At 33.5% G+C, this 22,935-nt stretch overlaps 1 protein-coding gene and 1 long non-coding RNA gene across 5 annotated transcripts in view; one reads left to right on the forward strand and one right to left on the reverse strand.

Annotated features, from left to right (window-relative positions):
* LOC122714845 (putative transcription factor SOX-15) overlaps window positions 1–22,935 on the forward strand; it is a 54,874-nt gene that overhangs the window by 10,147 nt on the left and 21,792 nt on the right. For all 3 annotated transcript variants that reach the window (XR_006346724.1, XM_043936570.1, XM_043936557.1), the window contains exons 3-4: window positions 11,043–11,226; window positions 12,946–13,216. Coding sequence is in view for 2 of the 3 variants with exons in the window: in XM_043936570.1 (XP_043792505.1) it covers window positions 11,043–11,226; window positions 12,946–13,216 (455 nt within the window). In the remaining variant the exon portion in view is untranslated. The remainder of the gene's footprint in view (window positions 1–11,042; window positions 11,227–12,945; window positions 13,217–22,935) is intronic.
* LOC122714855 lies at window positions 2,451–22,020 on the reverse strand. 2 transcript variants are annotated; one of them, XR_006346727.1, is made up of 3 exons: window positions 21,543–22,020; window positions 19,986–20,309; window positions 2,451–2,837 (listed from the first exon to the last, which is right to left on the reverse strand). It is a non-coding gene; the product is annotated as an uncharacterized LOC122714855 (long non-coding RNA). The 2 variants fall into 2 exon arrangements; XR_006346726.1 differs by lacking the exon at window positions 2,451–2,837 and having other exon boundaries at window positions 19,129–20,159; window positions 20,255–20,309; window positions 21,543–21,983.

Here is a 22,935-nt window from a genome sequence, read left to right on the forward strand (position 1 = left end):
AAGAAGTTATTTTGAGAAAATATTTGTTCAAATATGATAAGATGCTAAGTGAAGTAACAAATTATTTTTATTTATAGTCAATGAATAATGAAATAATTCGAGAAAATTCATTCTCTTGTGTATGTATATTAGTATTTCTAAGTTCTTCAAAAATTAAAATCTGTTCATCTATTTATTATTTTTATAATATTCATTTTTTCTTACTTCTACTACTATTCAAATTTCTTAAAATAAATCATTAAAGTCTCTCGATATAGTCAAACAATTTTTTCACAACACCTTTTGAACTTCTCCTACAAAATTTTATAAAAGATTCAATTATTTTTCTATTTTTATTTTCATTTAAACTTCAAAATCATTGGTATCTCTTTATATTGTCTTTATATAGTCATATAACTTTTTTAAGATTTATTTTAACTTCTTACTAGTTTACTAGCTTATAAAATTAGAATTAGAATTAGAATTTTTTCCATTTCTATTATTCCATTTTTCACTTTTCCATTAAAGTTTCTCGAAAATCATCGGATCATCAAAATTCCTTTTTATTGTCAAAGATATTCTTCGGAATATCCCAAAGCTAACTACGTTTAATTTTCCACTTCCATTTCCATCTTGATAATCATTAAACATTATCGACGTTGTTAAGAATGTTCTTCAGAGAATATTCATTAAATTTCCGTTAAATTAATACATAATTGGATTTTTCCACTTCTGGAACTTCTAATCGAATACAAAATAATTATTAATTGCAAATATTAATTGACGTCTTACGTTTCTGAAACTGAACTGAGAGATGACGTTAGATGTGAGGCGACGTTTCTAGTTAACATTTTCTCGTACAAAATAATACAAAATATTTATAATATTTCATGTGCATAAATTAATAAATTTTTACAAAATATAATTTTAACAAATTTTTAAAATTAAAACACATTTATTAATTTATTATTTTCAATAATGTACGAAAAATAAAGTTATATATAGTTGAGGACATACCATTCATACATTAAAACTTTTACAATTTTTTTTAATAATATCACACGTGAATACATAAAATTTAACCTAAAACAGAGATGAAATTTGACAAACGTTCATTATCTCAGTTATTTAAAATGTACAAAAAGTAAGATTATATGCGCTTGACAATATACAATAAAATTATCTAAAACAAAAAGCATCAGAAGAAATCGAAACTTCATCGAGCAACGTTTATCCATTAAAAATTACAAGTTCTATTCGATACCTGCTTCGTAATCAACTCGGAAAGAAAATCGTCAAAAGTTTCTATCGATCCTCGAAGGTCGACAACCTGTCGTCGTCGTCGTCGAAGAAACGAGGCCGATTCGCAAACATCAATTATATCGACGAAACGTCAATAATTCCTTGAACGATAAACTACGCGCGTTGCGTGTCGGTTTTTCTCGGTAACTCGGCTTCGCGTCGGGATTCATGAAGCTTCTCGTTGCGTCGCGAACGAACAATACACCGGACTTCCCCCGAATTTAGTCGACGATCGGCCATAACTCTCGATCGATCGTTTTAAACGAACGTTTCCCGAATATAATAACGTCGAACCGGCATGACACAGGCATGAGGCGCCCCTCTGCGTCAGATTTTTGTCCTCGTGATTTTCTGGGATACGTTGATGAGTCAGATCGATGACTTGACGATTGGAACGGTGATTACGTATTAATTACGGATAAAAATCAATTACGGTCATTTCGATGGAATCGCCTCCTTTCAACGGTACGTTCCTTGAGCGACGTTTCCGTGAATTGCGATTCCACCTTATTTTCACTTTGGATAGATTTCTATGATTTTTGACTGGCAAATTTTCAATGTTATAGTTTCTCTTTATGAACTTTTTGTTTTGTAACTTTTTAATGTTTTCTTTTTTTTTTTTTTTTTTTTTTTAAATCTTTCGGCGAAGTTTAATCGAGATTTTTACAACGTGCAAAATGTTTCTTGGATTTTTTCGTTAGCTTTGAATTTTATCGGATATTGTAATTTCATTTTCTATGAATTTTATATATTTTCGGTTATAGAATTTTCAATATTTTTTTTTATTGAATCTTTTAGGAAAATATCGTTTCTAATATTAATGATTATTCATTAAATCTTATATAATAAAGATCCAATCGAAATACGCTCAAATATATAATAAATATATAATTATTGTTATTTATATTATTTTATTTTATTAATTGTTATTTTAATATTATTTATATTATACAGTGATGTCGATTTGCAAAATCTTGTATTACAAATTAATGCGTATAACAATTTTAAATTATAAATATGAAAAAAATTATTTCGAAAAAAAATATCGAAAAATATATCGAGGCAAGTGACAAAAAGATATTAATGTAAGATTGGAATGTCGTAGTGCAAGTCGTGATTTGGAAATAATTTTTAACGAAATATAATTTCAAGTAAAATGTAATGTACGTATTATACAAATTTACATTTATTGCATACATAGAAATAATATAACGTATTTAAAGGTAACGAGGAATGACGGAACTCCATGAAGTCGGCTCGTACGTGAAAGGTTAATTTATTTCAAACTTGCAACATTTATCGATGGTCTCTAGAAGCTGGCTAACAAACCGTGCAAAATTTCAGTCTCGAACTTTAACTTTATAATAGAATTTCGCGTTTGCCGTACCGTGGCACGGGATAATAACTTTGGTTGCACGGTAATTTCAAGGTGTAAAATTATTCGCCTATTAGGCTAATCGATAATGCTTGGGATTAAATAGTCACTGGTGAATTTTATGTTGTTTTCATTATGGCCATGTCGAAAATGGTTTATTCACTTCGTGCAACGAGGTGATCTAAAAAGAGTAAAGAATAAAACTGTTATTAAGAGAAATAAAAAAAGAAAATCAACAAAATTACAACATTTTTTAAGCAATTACTTGCAAAATAATCTCAAAAGGGAATAAAATTTTAATAAATTATTTGTAACAAAATTTATGAAATAATATTTAAAACGCAATATATTTGCTTAATTAATAATTATTCCTTAATAACAATTTAAAATATTATTTGATGTAATGTTATTCAAAAATAGATATTTTCGAATTACATTATTCAAAATATCATTTCGACTTGTATTATAAAATAATTCACTCGAAATACATCTCAAAATTCAAACGTGTTCAGATCTACTTTTAAACAAAACCAAAAATAATATTTCAAGTGATATTTTAAATTATCTCAAACAATTACGAAATAAATAATAATAGAACAAGAATAATATTTCCAAAATTCCCAGATCTGATTGCGCGCAATATATATTATTTCCATTTCTATTAAACGTATTTTAACGTAACTTATCATGTACTTTCGAGACACACTCTATACATGAATAATAAAACGTATCGTTAAATAAAGGCTTTCCTTACCTCGAACGATATAAGGTTAATCGTTGTCACGATTTAGCATGTGTCGTTGATGCAACCAATTGCATTGTTACGAATACATATTATTTGCCCGTATATATAACAATAATTATAACGCGAAACACCGGTTACCAAAACGTGGTGGGAGAAACGATTTGTATATGAGGGCGCATGCGTCCTTGCGCGCGGGAATTTTGAGGGAATTTCGAAAGGCCGACAATGACGCGGCCAAACAATGGCAGTGATTTATCAATCGAATGAAAATTCAGTTGTCCTCGGGGAAATTTGCTTTTGTTAAAAAACAATGGAGGTGAGAGTTAAATGAATTGAGGTGATTTCGAACGTCTCGACCGGAAACCGGATATTGTTCCTTCTATATTCGCTTTAATAAACGTGTAAACGAACAATATTTAATTTCTACATGTTTAATTTGATTCTGCATACAAGATGCCCCATGTAAATACTTTGAATATTTTATTGAGTATTAAGTTAATATTTTCAAAGTTTTTTCGGATTCTTTGTAATATATTTTGTATAATATTCAAATAATTTGATGTATTCTTTTATACAAAAGGTAAAGAGAAAAATTAATACGATTGGAATAGAATATATAACAATATGACAATGTTAATTAGTTGCAAACATTTTTTTTTTTAATATTTTTATGCAAATTTATATATAATTATGTAAAATATTTCCAGATTGGAAAATTTTTTACACAAAAATTTATTATTAAAAATCATTAATTATAAATGACAACAGCGAGAAACACTTGATGATCCATAAATTAGAAACCATTGTTCTAAATTATTCATTATTCCAAAAAATATTTTAAATGCTGATTGTGAATACTTATCTTATTTTGAGGAATATTTATAAATCGTATTTACAACAAATAATACTTGTTTTTTGCATCATCAATTCAAATTCAACGAACATTTTATTCGATTTACACTTGAATTTTGGAATGAGAGTGAATATTTGTTCGCTTGATGTAAATGCGGTTTAACCTCTGCGGTACGACGCTCGTCATAATCTAGTATTATATACTTAACGGTCGAGAGCAAGTGTACCACTAAGTATTTTTATTACTATTCTTGAAATGTCGAAATTTCAAAGTCTTTCGATATTCCAAAAATTTTAAATTTTCGAGTCTTAAAATTTTTTTTATTTTTCGAAATTTTAATACTTATACTGTAATCTCATTTTAATAATATTATAATATTAATACGATTTCATTAAGAAATAAAAATTTTAATCTCTTAAAAAAAAAAAAAAATAAATATAATATTAGATTTCGAAAATTTTTAAACAAACAAAATTTCGAGTTTAAATTTTACAAATAAATTTAAAAAAATCCGATTTTAAATTATCTAGATTAACAATATTTAATATGAATAATATCGACGATAGATATCACAATTGTAAATCTTATAATAATCTTTGCGTCTGCTCAAGATGTTCGATCGTTTTCACCCGGTCACAGGAAGTCGTAGATACCTAATGGCCGATACGGTCTGAGGTCAGAAGAAGGCGGTATATAGGGTACAACAGCCGACGACGTCCGTTCCGCGATCTTAAGCCCGTAAAGGTTTCGGGGATGCGCTTTCTTCGTTCTCGAATCTGAGAACGCGGCGGAGCGTTAGTAGTGCAGAGGTGAGCGGCTCGGGTCGTCACTTCCGCTTACCAAGCGAACCGCATTGGTCATTCGATTTAAAAGTTTAATCAGAGGCCTATAAAATTACGAGTTCCTCTGTTTCGAGCCTGTTACTAATATCTCGATTCCTTCACGATTCTATGGTATGCGTAATACGCGAGATTTTACTAACAAGAAACACTGTTTTAATTTTTCTTTATCGGTTTACATGGTTTATATGTTTACTGCATATAATCTCTGGAATTGAAATAGACGCGTATATTCGTGCTTAAAAATCACCTTCTATTTTTTTAAAATAAAAAATTGATCAGCTTATTGAATAAATGAATAAATTTAAATGGAATTTTTTTTAAAGTATATGTTAATATACTCGAGATTCATGAAATGTCGGAAAAAACAGATATAAAAATTGATACACAAAAATATTAATTAAAACTTATTTGTTATAAGCAAATTAAATAAAGTAAGATAAAAATAAAACGAGATGACACAAATATATCAAGAATTAAAAATAAATCATCGAATTTGTAAAGAAAAAATAAAAATAGTATAAATATATATTTACTTTAACCATGTATAATATAGAATCATCTAGATCACCATGTCAGTTCAATATATTAATGATATATCAATGATGTACCAAAAATTTAAAAAAAGAAAATGAATCTATAAAGAAAAGATAAGAATAGCAAACATACTTGGACCGGTATGCGTATATAGAACCGATCGCCATATCTTGGCTCGCCGCATTCGAGGCCGGTGCGCCGTTGCGTCGAGTAATGCAAGGGTGTGTTCGCTCGTCGCGATTATTTGAATAAAATGCGCCACTACGTCAGCCGTCAGGCGTCCGCGACTCGAAAGCTTTCTCTACTTCTCTGCGACCCGAAAGGGGGGAATAATTTACTCCGGGAGAACAACAAGTGTGTCGTTGACGGAGGCCTCGTTCCTCTCTCTCTCTCTTTCTCTCTTTCTCTTTCCCTCCCTCATTCCGTCTTCGTTGGGCGCACGGAGCTTCACTCCCCGTGTCCATGCTGCGTACCGAACCGTGCACACACGGGTTTTCTCTGTTTCGCCGAGATTCATGAGCCTCGACGGACGTGCCGATTTAGAGGATCGTTCGTTCGTACGTTTGTGCGTCCTTTGTCTCGTGCGCCGCGGTTTCTGACCGCCTTTTGCTCGAGTTTTGCGCCGGGACAAATATCGGGCGGCCAAGATATTCGTGATTCGTTCGAGTGGCGCGTTTGAAAGAAAAGTCGGTTGGGTCTGGGTTGCGTCGAAAAAACGGTCGTTACATTTACCGTAAAGGATAGAAACGGTTTATGCGCATGCGTTTTTTAAACGGTTCGTGTGACCTCGACACTATGGAAAGGAAAGTTTTTTGTTGTGTGAATATTGGAAATAATTGAATTGGAAGATTATGGTAGATTGTGGAAATAAATTTGACATTGTGGAAAGGAAAATATAATATTATTATAGAAATATTGACTGGATAAAAGTTGAGTAGAATTTAATAGGCTAAAAAAGTTTGTGATTGGAGTGTTTAGGTTAGAATTTAGATTTGGAATTGAGATTGCTCGAATATTAGTCGAAAAAAAGTTAGATTAAATAGATTGAAGGATTGATTCAAGTTTAGGTCTTTATCTAATCGATCTCTCCTTTCACAACAAATGAAACCAACTATCTAAAATCCAACTATACTAACAATAATATACTAATAATAATATACAATTTTCAGGAATAGATTTTCTCAGATATCCGCACAAGTTCAATCCTTGATTTCAATTTATACAATACAATACTCAATTATCGAATATATTCAATTCTTAATTCCAATTTATATCTCATTTCAACACCTGTTTTATCTCATGAACTCTAACAATGTAACGATCTCGACATTCAAAGAATTCAAAGAAACATTCAACAACGATTATGACCGAGCATTTAAGCTGACAGGAGGAATCACTAAGATGTTTAATCGCGAAACTTCATTCAGACCGAGATCTTGAGTTAAACCGAAGCGAAAGCGCAGTCATTTTGCAATTTAAAAGAACGAAAGTCGTCTGCATATCATAATCATCATTAAAATGTGCGATTCACGTATTTTACACGGAGGCCATCGACGACACCGACAGGATTAATATTTCCGATACGGCCAAGGCTCATTGCATTTCCAGTTGGAAACTGCTTCCTCTACTCTTGGTACAATCACCCTATATGAATCATTAAAGAAACAATGCTGAAGGCAGTGGCGTATCTATCATATGCGTGGGTGGTGCAGCTGCACCAACGCGGCTTGAACCTGAGGAATCTTGACCATGAGTTTTTGTAGTTTTTCGTTGCAGATGTACGTTCTGAAATTTAAGCTTCTTTCTTATGTACGAACATTTTTAATTATGACGATACTTTATTATTGCGAAGTATCGATATTATTTTGCAATCAAATTATAATTTTTTAATTTTTTATAATTAATTCTTTTATATCTTGATGACAATTTCAATTCTAAAATTATTATTACAATGTTATAATATTAGTCTTTTGCTATTAGATTATTCTAGAGAAAATAAAAGCCTTTTTCAGTTTTTTTTTTTTTAAGTGTATTTCTTTATGAATTAAAAAATAAAAAATAAAAAAATTTTCCAATTTCTAAATTCACTATTTTACACAATATACTACAAAAATCAAAAATTAAAATTATCAACGCATTTTATAAAATCCAATTATATAAAAAAAAGTTAGGTTAGTATTTCCGTCAAGGACGTATCGAACTATCAAATCGCTAAATGGATCTATAACACTATTTATTTAAAATTAACTGATAAAATTAAAAGAAGTTTTAACTTGAAAATCGATAGAATAAGTATAAAGGATGAAAAATAAAATCTCGGTCATTGACTTGCCATCCCACGCCAAAATGATTCTTTCCTCCGAGCCATCGATTGCAGTTCTCGACTTAGCACGTTATTAAAACGACACCTCGTATCGATCTCGCTTATCGATGCCATACTTCAGACGGTACGGAGGAACGGTAGCAGTAGTGTGGCGCGCGTTTTAACTGCGCAAGCGTGTCCGCCACGACTGAGAAGGACTACTAGCAAAAACCTTTGCTACTATCCGGCGAACTTTATTGAATGAAAATGCCGCTACGTTTTTGTCCCCGTCCCAGCATCTCTCCCGGACCGAATGAAACAATGGCCATTATGTGAAACATTCGCGTGTCCGTATAACATACATATATGCATGCCTCCACGTGTGTATTACGTCTTTTTCTAAATTTGTACACGGATGCCGACACATTTAAACGTAGAAACATATACGTGTATATAAATTATAGATACTTACATATACACATCTTTTGCGTATATAGATATAAATACGAGTATAAACATTTTGAGATATACGTATGTGTAGAATCTGCATATAGTCGTTATAAATACATATATATATATATATATGTTTATGAATGAATGGATGTGTATAAATATGTATTTGAATATGTGTGTAAATGTATACTCAAATGTACACGTATCTACTAGACGTATTCGAAATACGTGTATATGTGTATAAATGAATGAATGAACCTGTGTAAATGTGCTTGTAAGCGTGTCCTAAGTACATATACTATATATATGTAGCATATACATATTCTCCATACCTACATTTTTCATTTATAAATGAATAAATTTATATGTATAAATATATACTTATATAAGTATATACAACGTATAAAATCTAAATATATTCCACATACGATACGTACATTTTTTATGTACAAATGTAAAAAACTTATTATAAATATGCATATAAATATGCATTTATATACAATGGGCAACATATACGTTCTATTCGCATAAAACATATATATATATATATATATATTATATATATTCGTCTTTGTGCATAAATGAAAAAGCGTATACAAATGTGCATTTATATATATATATATATATTATATATATTCGTCTTTGTGCATAAATGAAAAAGCGTATACAAATGTGCATTTATATATATATATATATATATATATATATATATATACACACATATATGTGTACAAGTAAAACAAACATATTCATTACACGTGTGCATACATGCCATTCATGCACAAATGAGAATCTATATAAACGTGTATTTATATACGTTATTATATATATATATATAAATGTAGGTATGCGGAGGACAGCTGTTGGTTACTATTATACCCGGCACGGTCGCATTATGCCTTAAGGACAATCGTGGGAATTCCATTAAGTGGCCTTGAATGGTTCATTCATGTCGATCAACTCTTTTCCTAACGGGGTTGACAGATCAATCGGCTCCGGGCAGAGAGGCACGAGCACCGACCCACCGGGGATTTCTCTCCCCGCTGCGCCACGGCACAGAGTTCCTCTTCGATCGTGGACGGGCACAAAGACGAAACAGAGATGCCAAAGTCAATTACCTCGCGTATATACGAATGCCGCCGCGTGTACGAATCGATCTCTTGTTTTCTTCAGCCGGACCGCTCTCGTTTGTCCCGGTATCGAACGTATCGAGAATGGTATTCCGTCCGCGTCGTCACGGAATTCGTATCCAAAGGCGAGACGTGCGCGTCGAGCAATCGAAATAATTGACTTTTGCTCTTAATCGGAATATTCGTTGCAAAAAGTTGAGATGGTTAATTTAGTTAATTACCGGAAAATGTAACGTTACTCGTGTGGCCATGTCGTCAGATGTGAAAAGTGAGGTTAGAATCTTGTCGTTTCGAAAAATTTTTTCGCGAAATATATATCGGAAGAAATAAAGTGAAAAAAACATGCAAATACATTTTGAGAATAAATCTCTCGAGAATTCTTTTATATTTTTCGCAGACAAAAACATTACTTTGAGGTTATCCGAGAGTAAATATATTTATACACTTATATTATGTACAATATGAGAATTAATATTTTTGAGAATTGTTTTCGATAATTATTTTTCACTATATTGAAAATAATTTTTGATAATTTTAAACTCTCAAATGTATTCACATTCTAATCTTAAAACTTCTGACACGTGTAAACCTGCCTTGAGTTAAAATTTTCGATCTAGCAATCGATTGGTTGTTTTCGGTTACTTTCGACTAACTAGCCAATATTAGTCCAGATAGATTTTTGTTCTTTTTTAACCACGAATGAAACGCGATATGTTTAATCGAATTTAGTTATTGTGGCAAGAGTGTTTAAAGATAGAGATCGAAAAAGGTAATGGTATGATAAAGGTACAGTTTTTAATGAGGAGAGATACCCGTGGAAAAGATCGGTCTCATTGTTTCCCGATAAAGAAAGCCGAACGAATATTCCGATTCCTTTTTTGATGCCGATTCTAGATGGACTCGCGTTTTCTGAAATGAAGTTTTAATTACGTGATTTTCTTTGTATTTGTACTCGTTTCTTCTTAGGTCAACAATTAGTTATAATTAATAATGACATGAGAAACATGACTAAATCATCGAGATTAGTAAATAAATCGAATTCAGGATTTATTATCGTAAATACTGCAATCTTTCTATATTTCTATTGTAAATTTATTTCTTTAATTTACTCATATATATTTCAAATAAGCAATTATCGATATTATACGACACAGTTATTTTCAACGTTTATTGCATTTCAATTAAACGAAAAATAAATATTATTTTATTTACATCGAGTTCATGAACATAAATAATAAATAATATTTGTCCACGATTTAGACATTAAATCGACTTAATATTTTCAATATCTTATTTAAGGAAACGCTCAATTTCAATTTTCTAATTATTGTATCAACTTGTTTCAAATTTTTTCCGATTCTGGTTATTTTAAGGTTAATTTCATTTCGAATCGAACATGCGCATGCGTATTAACTGGCACTGTTTGCGCACCACACAAGCACATATTATTTTATATCGTTGATCAAACTCTATTCGCGCCGTTGTAAATTCACGGATGATTAATAAATTTCGTATTTGAATTTTCAGGATGCTGGATAATTATGACAGGGGTGAGGTGACACCACCGCCAGTGAGCAGTTATGGCGGTTCCCCTGGACTCTTGGCACTTCATTCCTCGCTTTATGCGACACCTACGTCGAGGGCCTACGATATCGAGTCGAACATCGATGGCAACGACAGTTCCATGCCCATCGATACCCAAATCATCTCGGTACGTTCACGCAATACGCTCGATCCAGGTTATAACACCTTTGAACATAGACTCTAGGATATTTTTCATTCGAGGAACGCTGTTTCACCTCGAACGTGCACACACCTACGTTCTCCACTGTTTTACAGCGTTCCTTCGATTAAGCCGGATCCACACTGGAATTGTTAACATTAGAACAGAATAAATAGGATATTGTGATTATTTCCATTTTTTATGTTTTTATAATGAATCCAAATTATCATTAAAGTATCATAAATTATGACAAGGATTAGATTGATAATAAAGAAAATTTGAAGTTTATTGAATGAAGCTCGATTGAAACGTAACACAAATTTATTAAAAGTTCTAATATTAATTTATTTAACATTTGTTGATTAACTTAACTTAAATGAATCTTAACAGGTTAAATTAATCATTATCTTGTAGAGAAACAATAAATAAAAAAAAAATCAAAGTAATTGAATTTGTGTGGAAAATGGGACATTTTTACATTGATTCCAAAGATGTATCCTCATTTCGAGATATAGTTTAATAAAATAAATAAAAAATCAAAGTAATTGAATTTGTGTGGAAAATGGGATTTTTACATCGATTGCAAAGATGTATCCTGATTTCCTGTGGTATATTTTAAACGATTGTAATGATCATAAATGGATGTAAAGAAATTTGGAATTCACGTGCGGATCTATTTTTGACCTGGAATACCGAGATTCTATAATCCCACGAGAATTCAATATTTATCATCGTATTCATTCACTTATCGGCCATCATTATCGCGCGATAAATAGTTTTCACATTTCTTTCGAGATTGGTGCACGCGCATTATTCATTTTCATTATATTACAATGCTGATTCTAACGAGAGCCCAGCAGAACCTCAGAACACCAGCTTTTACCCAGCAACAATACTGGGTATACATGTTTCCGTGCGGCGTTCATTAGCCGCACTGATCATATCTATCAGTAATTACGTATTAATGGAATCGGAAAATATCGACTTTCACCCGTTTTCGTTAATAAGCGAGTAATTATCGGCAAGATGTCGATCGAATCGGATCATTTTCGTTGATTTGTCGTGCAACATTAAATTAAATTGTCGATAAAGAAATTAATGGATTAAAGGAAATTTTAGTAAAAAAGAAATTCGAATTTGAAATTTTTATTCATTAGATTAGATGAAAATTCATGAAATTGGGAAAGGAGGCTTGGAAAACGGAGAATGGTTCGAGAATCGATGATTGAGAATCGTATCAGGAATATCAATTGATTAAATACTGATAATTCAAAGATCTTATATTCAGTGATCGAGATACCATCGAAAGAATAAATAAGCGAAATAAGGGATCGAGAATCGAGAATGGAAAATCGATCAACAATCAAGAAAATTGAAAATTGAAAGATTTATTGAGAATCAAGGATTTATCGAAAATCGAAGAGAAATCGACAATTTGGAATAGAAAATCGAAAGATTTAAAATTCCAAATATCAATCATTTCGATCTTCACCGATTGAAATTTATAAAATTTAATTCAATCATTATTAATTCATCAGTGTTTATGATTACCTATTACTCGACAAAAATTTCAAATCGTTAATAATTTTTTCTCAAAATCCAAAGAGAATCAAAGATCGAAAATCGGTAATTTATTCGACACGGGAGTGGAAAAATCGAAAGATTTAGAGTTGGAAAGAGTTGAAAATTACAAATCTGTCTTTCCAGATACCGGGAATGTTGAGCGGACCAGCGCAGCAACGATTGGAGGACATGTCTTGGCTCGCTTCCGGTCCGTCGTTGGAGTATCAACAAGGAATCTCGCCGATTCCCGCAGGAGTGAAGATGTGCCATCCAGGCAGCACGGCCCAGAGGAGCCTGAAGGAGCAGCGGATACGTCGCCCGATGAACGCGTTCATGGTCTGGGCAAAGGTCGAGCGCAAAAAATTGGCCGACGAGAATCCTGATCTCCACAACGCCGATCTCAGTAAGATGCTCGGTAAGTTCGTGACATCTAAAATTTTAATTCTCTATCCTTCGTTAATTTTCCTTGATTAGAATTGATCTCTTCAATCTCACGATCGTTGCAAATTTTTTTCGAGTTTTTTTAATTCAAGATTCGCTTCCGATTTATTCGTGTTGTCGTTGTTATTGTACGATAGAAAATTTTTCGATCGAATAGTTGAAGGAAGTATAGGTTATCGTATTATTGGTAATTAATCTACTACTTGGTTTTTTGAAATTTATATGATTTTTATTTTTGAGTAAATAAACATTGAATTACTGGTGGATCACTTTTTCGAGTGAGAAAAGTAGTATATTTAAAAAATTAAGTATACGTAATGATTTGTCTTAAAATATTTCTGAGACGTGTACAGAAACGATTTAGAAAGGTCTTGCCACGTTCGATCGTTCCAATCGTTGCTGCATACCATAATGTCGAAACGTAATTAATTATTTTCGAGATAAGGGATCGCGGAAAAGTAGGAATTACAACGTCATAAATTAACATAATATATGCTTATAAACAAATAAATAAACATACAGAACTAAACGACGATATTTTCACAGTTGTAAACAGTTAGATAGGTTGTAAAATCTTTTTCACTTGAAAAGAGGTCGCGAGACAACTCTGGGAATAAGAAAGTCGGAAAACTCTCTTCATGCTGGTGTTGTTATTAATTTAATTACTCATCACGTGATCAACACGTGAATGGAGATACGAACGCAACAAAGAGAACGCGAAATTTTTCTTAGTCATGAAATTTCCGCTTACTCTGTTATACATATTGAATCTTCCATATATATTTATTCATTTCGACCTTCATCGATTGAAATTTATAAAATTTAATTTAATCATTATTAATTTATAGTGTTTATGATTATGTATTACTCGATAAATATTTGAAATCATTAATAATTTTTTTGTTAAAATCCAAAAATTTTAAAAAACCTATTAAGAAAGTAGAAAAATTTTTCATATAAAATAAGTAAGTAGAAAATTCGATATAATTAGAATTCGAGTTTGTTATTTAAAATAATTGATATTAAAAATAATCTCTTTTTTTTTTTTGCATATTTTGTAATTCTTGTAACGTGTAATAAGTACATATATATTAATATTGAAGGATATAATAAGAAAGGGATTGTACTTGGAAAAAGATGGACTTTACGTCTTTGTTTTCATTCAAGTGGTCGGGTTTAATTAGACTTACTCGTGGAACATGAGTTCAAAGCCGAATCCTTCGGGTCGACTATTTCCTTCGGCCGTAAGCACGTAGTTTTATGCCCATCGGAGAAAATTACAAAGATATCGAGTAGCGCAATTTAATACGTCGTAAATTCACCGTTGCGACTCGACGTGTGCTTGCTTCCTTACGTAGGTGCCAACGTAGTGCATTAATATTAAAAGGCATATGCGCGATTGGAAGTCAAGAGGTTGTATGTACCTTCCATCGTCGTCGCTATTTTTCGATTAAAGCTTCACCAAAGAAAACAAATGCTTTCGCGAACAACTCGTTTAAAACTTGGATTTTAAACGTGGAATGAATAATTTACCTTTGCTATTCGAGAGTCTATAAAGGGTTATATTTAAGTGTTTTTGCGATATTTGTTGTAAAATGTGATTTATGTTTATTACTTGCAACGTATAGTTCGATTTGATAAATATTCTAAAAAAAAATATATATTTTTAAATTATAAATCATATAACATAAAATATCAATCATCGATCAGATTCCAAAACTTTAAATTGTTCTAACTCATTCTTGATAGAATGAGTTAAGACGTCCAATAATACAGATTTATAGATTCATAGAAGTAATATGATATTTCTATTTTAAAAATGTGCACATCATAGATAATACATAAGGATCAAAGTCCAAATCGAATTTTTATCTCGATCATAACGCTTTAAATCCTTTGGTACACTGAATGCGCCAAAACGTGGCGCGCCTAAAAGAGGGCCGGCGCTGAGAGGGCTTGTCCCGGTACCCAGCAATCTGTCAGCGTCTGCAGCCACGCGTTATATCGTGGATAGGTACACGCTTGAATTATCGGCAATTGGCATCCGCAACGTTACAGGCATTCGAACGAGCATCGTGCAGAAAATTGTAAACTCCGGCTCGTGTGTAAGCCACCTACCCGCGCCCATTTTAGCACGGCTATTCGCGCGTGTCTTCGTACGCGGCACACGCGTCTCCCCTCGTTTCATTCCCCGCTACCATCAGTTCCAATCCACTTTTTTCTCTTTCTTCCCATCTTTTTTCCTATATCTTCTTTACTTATCCTCCTTTCCTCTTACCTCTTTTCTATCGAATGTTTTTTCCACTATTTTTTTTGTAGAGACACCGTAAATCAACTCTTCGGAGGACTGTGGCGCGCGCCAATCTATCGTGTATACGCATGCGCGACGCGCGTGCGCACCGGCGTATACTTACCATAGAGTCAAGGAAAACCCTGTAGTGGCGAGTCAGCCGATCGATCGATCGAACATTAGGCGCGCGATGTTATTGGCATGACGCGGCTTCGATTACTATGCGCGTCGAGTGTTTGCCGCCCCCACTTTTCCTCGTCTTTTTTTCCAGACATCCTACATATTCATGCGCGCGTGCTGTGTGTCGATCCGTCTGTCTGTCTGTCCATCCGTTAGTCCATCCGTACCCCAGCACGGGGCCGTAGTTTGCGCGAGCGAGCCTGTTTTATGTCCGAGTTATGCACGTGGACGCGCGTCCTCCTCCTCTTCCTCCCTCTCTTTCTTCTCCTTCTTCGCTTCTTCTTCCTCTTCTTCTTGTTACTGCTTCTTCTGGCCCAGGTGTGTGCGTATTCCTTGAGGATACACGAGCGCACGCGTCCCGATGGTGCACACCGGCTCACCTACCGCGGCCCTGTGCCGTGTTTTCTTCTGTAGTTGGCGAGAGGCAGTCGATAGAGGGACGCGTTTGTAGACTCGAGTAAGTACATACACGCCTATGGTGGGCCTGTGTGGGCCTTATATCCGGTGGAACGCGTGCCCGCGCATCTTTATTAATCATTCCCTAACCGTTAACCCCTCTTTGCCGCTCGTATGTCAACAGTCGAATTGCCTCGTTTCGAGATCTTCTATTGGAATTTCAAGAAGTCGCTAACATTTCGTTGAAGAGGAATATCCAGAAAATTGTCGAACGCAATCGCGGAAGTATCCTACTCGGAATGAAATTTCTGATATTGAAAAAGATATGTCTTTTCGGTTTTTTTTCATTATATATAGGATATTTCATACGGAATGAACGGAATTATAATATTTTGTTATATTTATACAATGTTTCTATTGTGATATATCGATTAGAATTGTATTCCCATAATGTCACTGGGTCACAGATAAATGTAATATTTGCATTTATTTTTGAATTAAATCTATTTTTAGAAAATTTTAATGAAATTTTCGAATAAGAATTATTCAAACGATGAATTGTAAAGCATACTTTATAAAATAGAATGTTATAAAATAGAAAAATGTAAATTTCGATAAAAATAGCATAATTCACATAATTGTCTGCGGACAAGAGAGAAAGAAAGAGAAAAAAAAGGAAAAAGAGCCCATCATTTTACACGTATTCCACGGTATACGGTCGAATACCTTGTACCTGAGTCAACGAAGATCTACTTTCATCGCGGCTTGCGAAATTGTTCGGCTACGTAGGAGTTTCGCGGGAGGAAGCGTGTTCGATTATAGTACGTAACCTCCACTCCCATCGATGCTTTTTACTCCTCCATCAATCTCGACCGTCCCGATTATGATGGAATAAATACGGCGACCTAATCGACCGCTGCCCGCTCGTCCATCATCATCATTATCATTATCATCATCATCCACACCACCAATCTCGATCGTCGATTATTAAAATAATTATTAAAAATCATTTATAATCCTAGAAGAAAATTTTGAGCAAAACAAAATTTAAATAAAAATTATTCAATAATTAAATAAAAAATAATTAGATAAGAAATTATTAAAAATAAAAAACGCTCGATAGACTCGCGCTTTAATTCTTCGAGAACATTAAAAACATCCTCGAGAAAGAAACCAAGCAAAAAAAAAAAAAGAAATATCCCCTCCGTTTCACGAGGATGCAGGTAGAGTCGTTCCGATAGATCCCGCGGGAGATATCGATAAACTCCATAATTCAGGAATCGGTGTACACTGGCTATAAATTTCGCCTGATGCAATGGGCGTTAATCTTCGTTAATTCTCTCGTTAATCAGTCACGGATATATACTGGGAGCTTAGTTCAACTACAAAAGAAGACACGAGGAGCCACGATTTAAGAGATCTAAAAGAAGAAGATCGAGGGGTTGAGAATAGAAGAAGCGTATAAACCGCGTGGACCCTATTGGAACAGCGGCACACGTTACCCACGAAGAACGCGAGGAAGGAGAACCACGGTATATCGTAGACGGCGTCGTTTATACGGGCCGCGCGACGCCACTGTCGCAAGACCACCTACGACAAATGTGGCAGCCTGCAAATAATACCGGGCGTGTTGTACCACCAACGACAGGAGAGATAGAGGCCTCTAACTGCCAGCACGGTATCGTGGTTTAGTGCCTCTGATTACCTGAGCCCCCTCCCCCTCAACTACCCCCCTTACATTCAACTCCTCCCCCGCGATGTGCCCAGTCCAAGTGGCCATGCGCTACGGTTAACACAGAAAGACGTCTTCTCTTCTTTCTTCTCGTTCAAATTCCCCCTCTTTCTTTCTCTTTCTCTGTTTTACTCGTATCTTCCGTTTCGTTCTCTTTTGCTGGTTACATGTACAAAAGTAAGAAAGAGAGAGAGAAAGAGAGAGAGAGAGAGAGAGAGAGAGAGAACAGTCTGCCGAACGCGTGAGATTCGCGGTCTGGATAGGCTCTAAACGACGGATCAGGACGTACAGTATCTCACAATAATGGCGCACGGTGGAAGGCCCCCGATAAGGTCGGCCTCGTTGCTAGATTTAAGGGACGGTGCGAGCGGCCCGTAGCGAACGCTCCGAACGGCGATTGAGAATTATTGGTCCGTGTATGGACTACACGCGTGTATACATATACCTAAGTTCCCATACGTAGATATACGTATGTATAGTATGCATACATATATATATATATATATATATATATATATATATATATATATGTCGCGATATGTGTACATTGCGTTTACTGTGTGTACTGCTGTGCGTCTGTATACGTGTATTTATAGATACGTATTTGTATGTATATATGATGTTGTGTAGTTGCATAGTATTGGTCGTGGTGGCGCTGCCTTTCGAGAGCGTCATTATTGTGCGATGCTGTAAGTACGTTCACCGGGCCGATTCGTTCTGTGAATCACGGCATCGTTTGCCGTTTCAACGACGAAAAATCGGCGGACAAAAGGCGTTTTCTGTCCGGAGCCGACTCGTTACACCCAAAGCAAACGATCGGTTTTTGATAAACGAGCTTGGTGGGCGTGCGATGTTTCCTTAATCGTCGAAAATGAGGTTGTCTGATTGTTATTAGATTATTTATTCGGTTTGTTCAGTTGATGGACGGATAGTTGATTGACATGACGGTCTGAAATTGTTAGTGAATGCCAGAAATCGGGTTAAATGATAAGTTGCTTTCACGTGATTGGCTATTTTTACATCTATAGATTCATAATCTTCGTAGGAATGGAATTGAATTTATTGGTTAAGTGATTGACCGAGGCGTGCGCTTGAGACGAGAATAAAAGGTTGTACTAATTACCGGTAGATGACACTAGGCTTATCTTAATGCGGCGTAACCAATCGCGATTAAAAACCAGTGGCACGAAAAATTTCTATTGTGATAGATCTCCAAAGTGAAGCAAATCAAGATGAAATAAAAAAGATAAGAGATTCTAAAGAATTAAAAAATTGTTACGAAAAATTTCATAGATTTTGAAAAGGTATAGAATTTCATATATAATTATATTATGTTTTCTTATATTGGAACATTATATCATGAAATATCCAATGCATTTGATATCCAAAAATATCCATAAGAAAGTAAACTGTAATTGTTTCATAGAGTGCTAGAGGCAAGATTCGATCATATTCAATCGGTTGAATTTTTCCAATGGAATAAAAAAAAACTAAAATATTGCGAAATATCCCGCAAGCAATTCCTCTACGATGGATCGATAACAATCTCACAGGTAATAATTATCAAGAATCGCCAGCGCATCAATGACCTTTATATTGGCGAAGGGCTTGCGAAATAGACTGTAACGAAAAGTTTGCTCGCTGCCGATTGAAATTAATGTATATACGCATGCGCTCTGGCGATGCGTATGAATCGTTTGAACTCTAAGGGAAAGGCTTACTTTTCATCTGTTATTATATTTATCATCGATAGATATGCATATATACTCACATATATAAAAGGTGTTCCGTAATATAATATAATTCATAAATTCATTTTAAAAATTGATTATATATACTTATTTTTGCATTTCCAGATAATCCATTATAAACATACTATCATTGATCTGATTATCCGAAGATTTTGTTCTATTCGAAAAACATATTATTTCATGATTTTCAATAGACATTGCATGCACAATGCAAGATTTTAAATATCTCCACGCAACAGGTGCTCCACTTACATTGAGAATTCTATTCTCTTATATATATAGATATATAGTGCAAACTTTTTTCACTTTTTTTCGTATATTTGTTTCGATCAATATCTACAAATCACGAGACACCCTGTATATAGTTACATTTCACGTATATATATACACATACTTATATAGATACACCTCTTTCTCGATAGCATCCTCCTCCACCTCGTTTGCTAGCTTCTTCCTCCACCTCTTCCTCCTCCACTCATCGTCTGGTCTCCGTCGGCTGGCTCTGGAACAATAGCACCTCGGCTACACGGTGGATGAACTTCTGAGACTGGAATCGGCTCTGCCCACTCTGTGAATTTCGTTTCCGTAAAAATGGCCACAGGAGGAAAGAGGTCGGCAAGAGATCTAAAAGGCAACCTATATCCCCGGCCGAGGTAAACGTACCTCAAAGTACAGGCCTCGATAAATGCATCGCTTCACTCAATCCCGGGGCCCATTGCTGAAAAATAGAATGTAAATAAGCGTTTTCAACCGGCCACGAGGGGGAAGTGGCTTTCCACTTTTGTTTGCCGGCCTCGCGAGGGAGGGAGCCAGTTGCCACAGTGAAATGTCAAACGTGAATTATTCGTATCGCAACCGATAAAGCTCAGAGATAAGCCTTCTCATGGAAATCGACCGATCGTCGAACCTGCTGCCTTTTGATCGAAACAAGATTGATCCATGGTTTATTAATTAATTCTTGCGCTTTACTGTGGGTAGAGTTAAGATTAATCCAGAAATATGAATATTGTATATTTGTGAATATATGAGTCGTTGGTAAATTATTTTTGAAAGATTGGTTCTAGAGAAAATAAATGTTGAAATTGGTGTATAAGAGTGATATATCTTTTGTGGATATATGAAGTATTGATATATTTATAGATCATATTTGGGGATTTTTGAGGATTGATTTTAGAGAAAATAAATGTTAAGGTTTGATTTTGGCTTTGAAATTACATAATCTCATTTTGCATCTTGCATATAAATTTAAATTATAATTCAATAAGGAAAATGACATTTTTTGATATATCATTAAAATTATAATGTTATAGTATATTCAAAAATTCTGAAGACAATCAATTAAATAATTATTCCAATGGTTTAGTATTGATTTGTCAACTGAAGATTTAAGAAATTGAATTACATGAGTCATTTTCAGTTAATGCTACTCCCAAACAATTATAATTTTAAATATATAAATATCTGCTATATAAAAGCATATTCATATATGTTAAAGTGCAAAAATATTAGAAATTAATTTAATTTGAAAACTTTAGAATTTTATAAGATTCTATCAATAAAAGATACAAGTAATAATTTTCTCTGCAATCAACAATTCAACAAATATAAATTTCAAATTATATCACTTTTCTAACAAGTTGATATGACAAATAACTTTCCAGAGAGTTCTATAGTTGTCATGCAAAGATAAGAAGATTAACAATAAGTGAAAAAAAAGCACACATCATACTCACATACACATACACTGTGATCTCAAACAAACATATATATATATATATATTAAAATAAAGTATAACAAAGTGATACAACAACTTAGCTACAACTTAAAACCATTACATCTCTTTTTATTATTCACAGACACGTGTCCAAATGGATAATCTCCAAACAAGAGACTTCAGATTTGTGGCCGCATTTTAATTACACGTTGCGTTAACCGTCGAAAAAGATTTACCTTCTTCTCCTTTGCTGTTGCACCTGCATCGTGTCCCAGTTCGGTATCGGCGAATGTAAATTGTTATCGGCGTCGAATCGGTTTCGCGACTACCATCAAACTACACCGTATCTGCAATTCAGCGTAGAACCGCCTGTTGGCCTAAAGAGAGTACACTCTTGACCGCTTGCCGACATTTTAACATACGAATAAATATATTCTCACTAGCTGGCAGAGAGCACGATTCGTGGCCTCTTACCACCTCCCCCGTAAACAATGCTCAGCTGCGGAGAACAGAAACGCCACGAGTACAACTTAATCTCATCGCGATGGAAAAGACCAAGCTGCGATGATGGAGGGGAAGGAAGGCTTGCACTTGATCGCGTATGAGATAAACAAGAGACGCGTGTGAGATAAATAAGTGAATTTTTTTTTGAAAGAAAAGAAATCAAATCAAATATAAATTGAGAGATTTGGAATTTTTGAAGGAATCGATAAAGGTATTCTGAATTATTTTGATTAAGTTAAATGTGATAGTTATATTCTGATTCATTATAGAATGCACATAATTTTAATTTAAGTTGAAGGAAATTTATCATAATGTGAATTTAATATATATTCAGGATTAAGCAGAAAGATTACTTGGATGAAATATAAGGAGCAAACTGGTTTTGCAAGATAGAAATATTCTGAACTACCTGTAAGATTTTGAACACTTTGATATTCCTGAATTTATCATAATGTGAATTTGATATACATATATTATTTGGATCAAATGTAAACTGAATTTGGAAGAAATAGAATCATTAAAGGTTTGTGAACTACCTGTAAGATTTGATGGTTAAAGAGTTATTCTAATATGCCTGAATTTATTATAATGTGGATTTAATTAATATGTACATTCAATACTTAAGAGAAAATTAATAAGAAATTGCTAGAAAGAGAATTGATAAAGAATATACTAGCAGTTTAGTAGAAACTAAATCTTTTTCATCAGATTTTTAATTATATTGAAACATCATAATTGTAATTTCATGTTATGATACTTTAAAACTTAATCAAACTTTATCATAGCTTTTACAAAGTTGAAAAGTAGTTAGATTTCACAATGAACAGTCTAACTTCTAATTAACCTTTATCTCATATTGTGATACTTTATCACTTCATCAAAGTATATATGATATTTCAATTTCATCATCAGTTAAAACTAAATAATAATGACTTTACACATATACAATATACTTCTGATTGAAAAATAATACAAGAAAGAAGAAGGATAAAAATGGGCAAAAATAGTTAGAAAACAAGTAATTGAATTGAATTAAAAAAATTTTGAAAAAGAAAAAAACTTTTAAAACCAATCACTTGACAAATATCATAACCAATTACATTCAGTATCAAATAAATTAAAAAA

This window comes from Apis laboriosa, unplaced genomic scaffold (assembly GCF_014066325.1).
Source record: "Apis laboriosa isolate Shangri-la unplaced genomic scaffold, ASM1406632v1 scaffold112_cov148, whole genome shotgun sequence".
NCBI lineage: Eukaryota > Metazoa > Arthropoda > Insecta > Hymenoptera > Apidae > Apis > Apis laboriosa.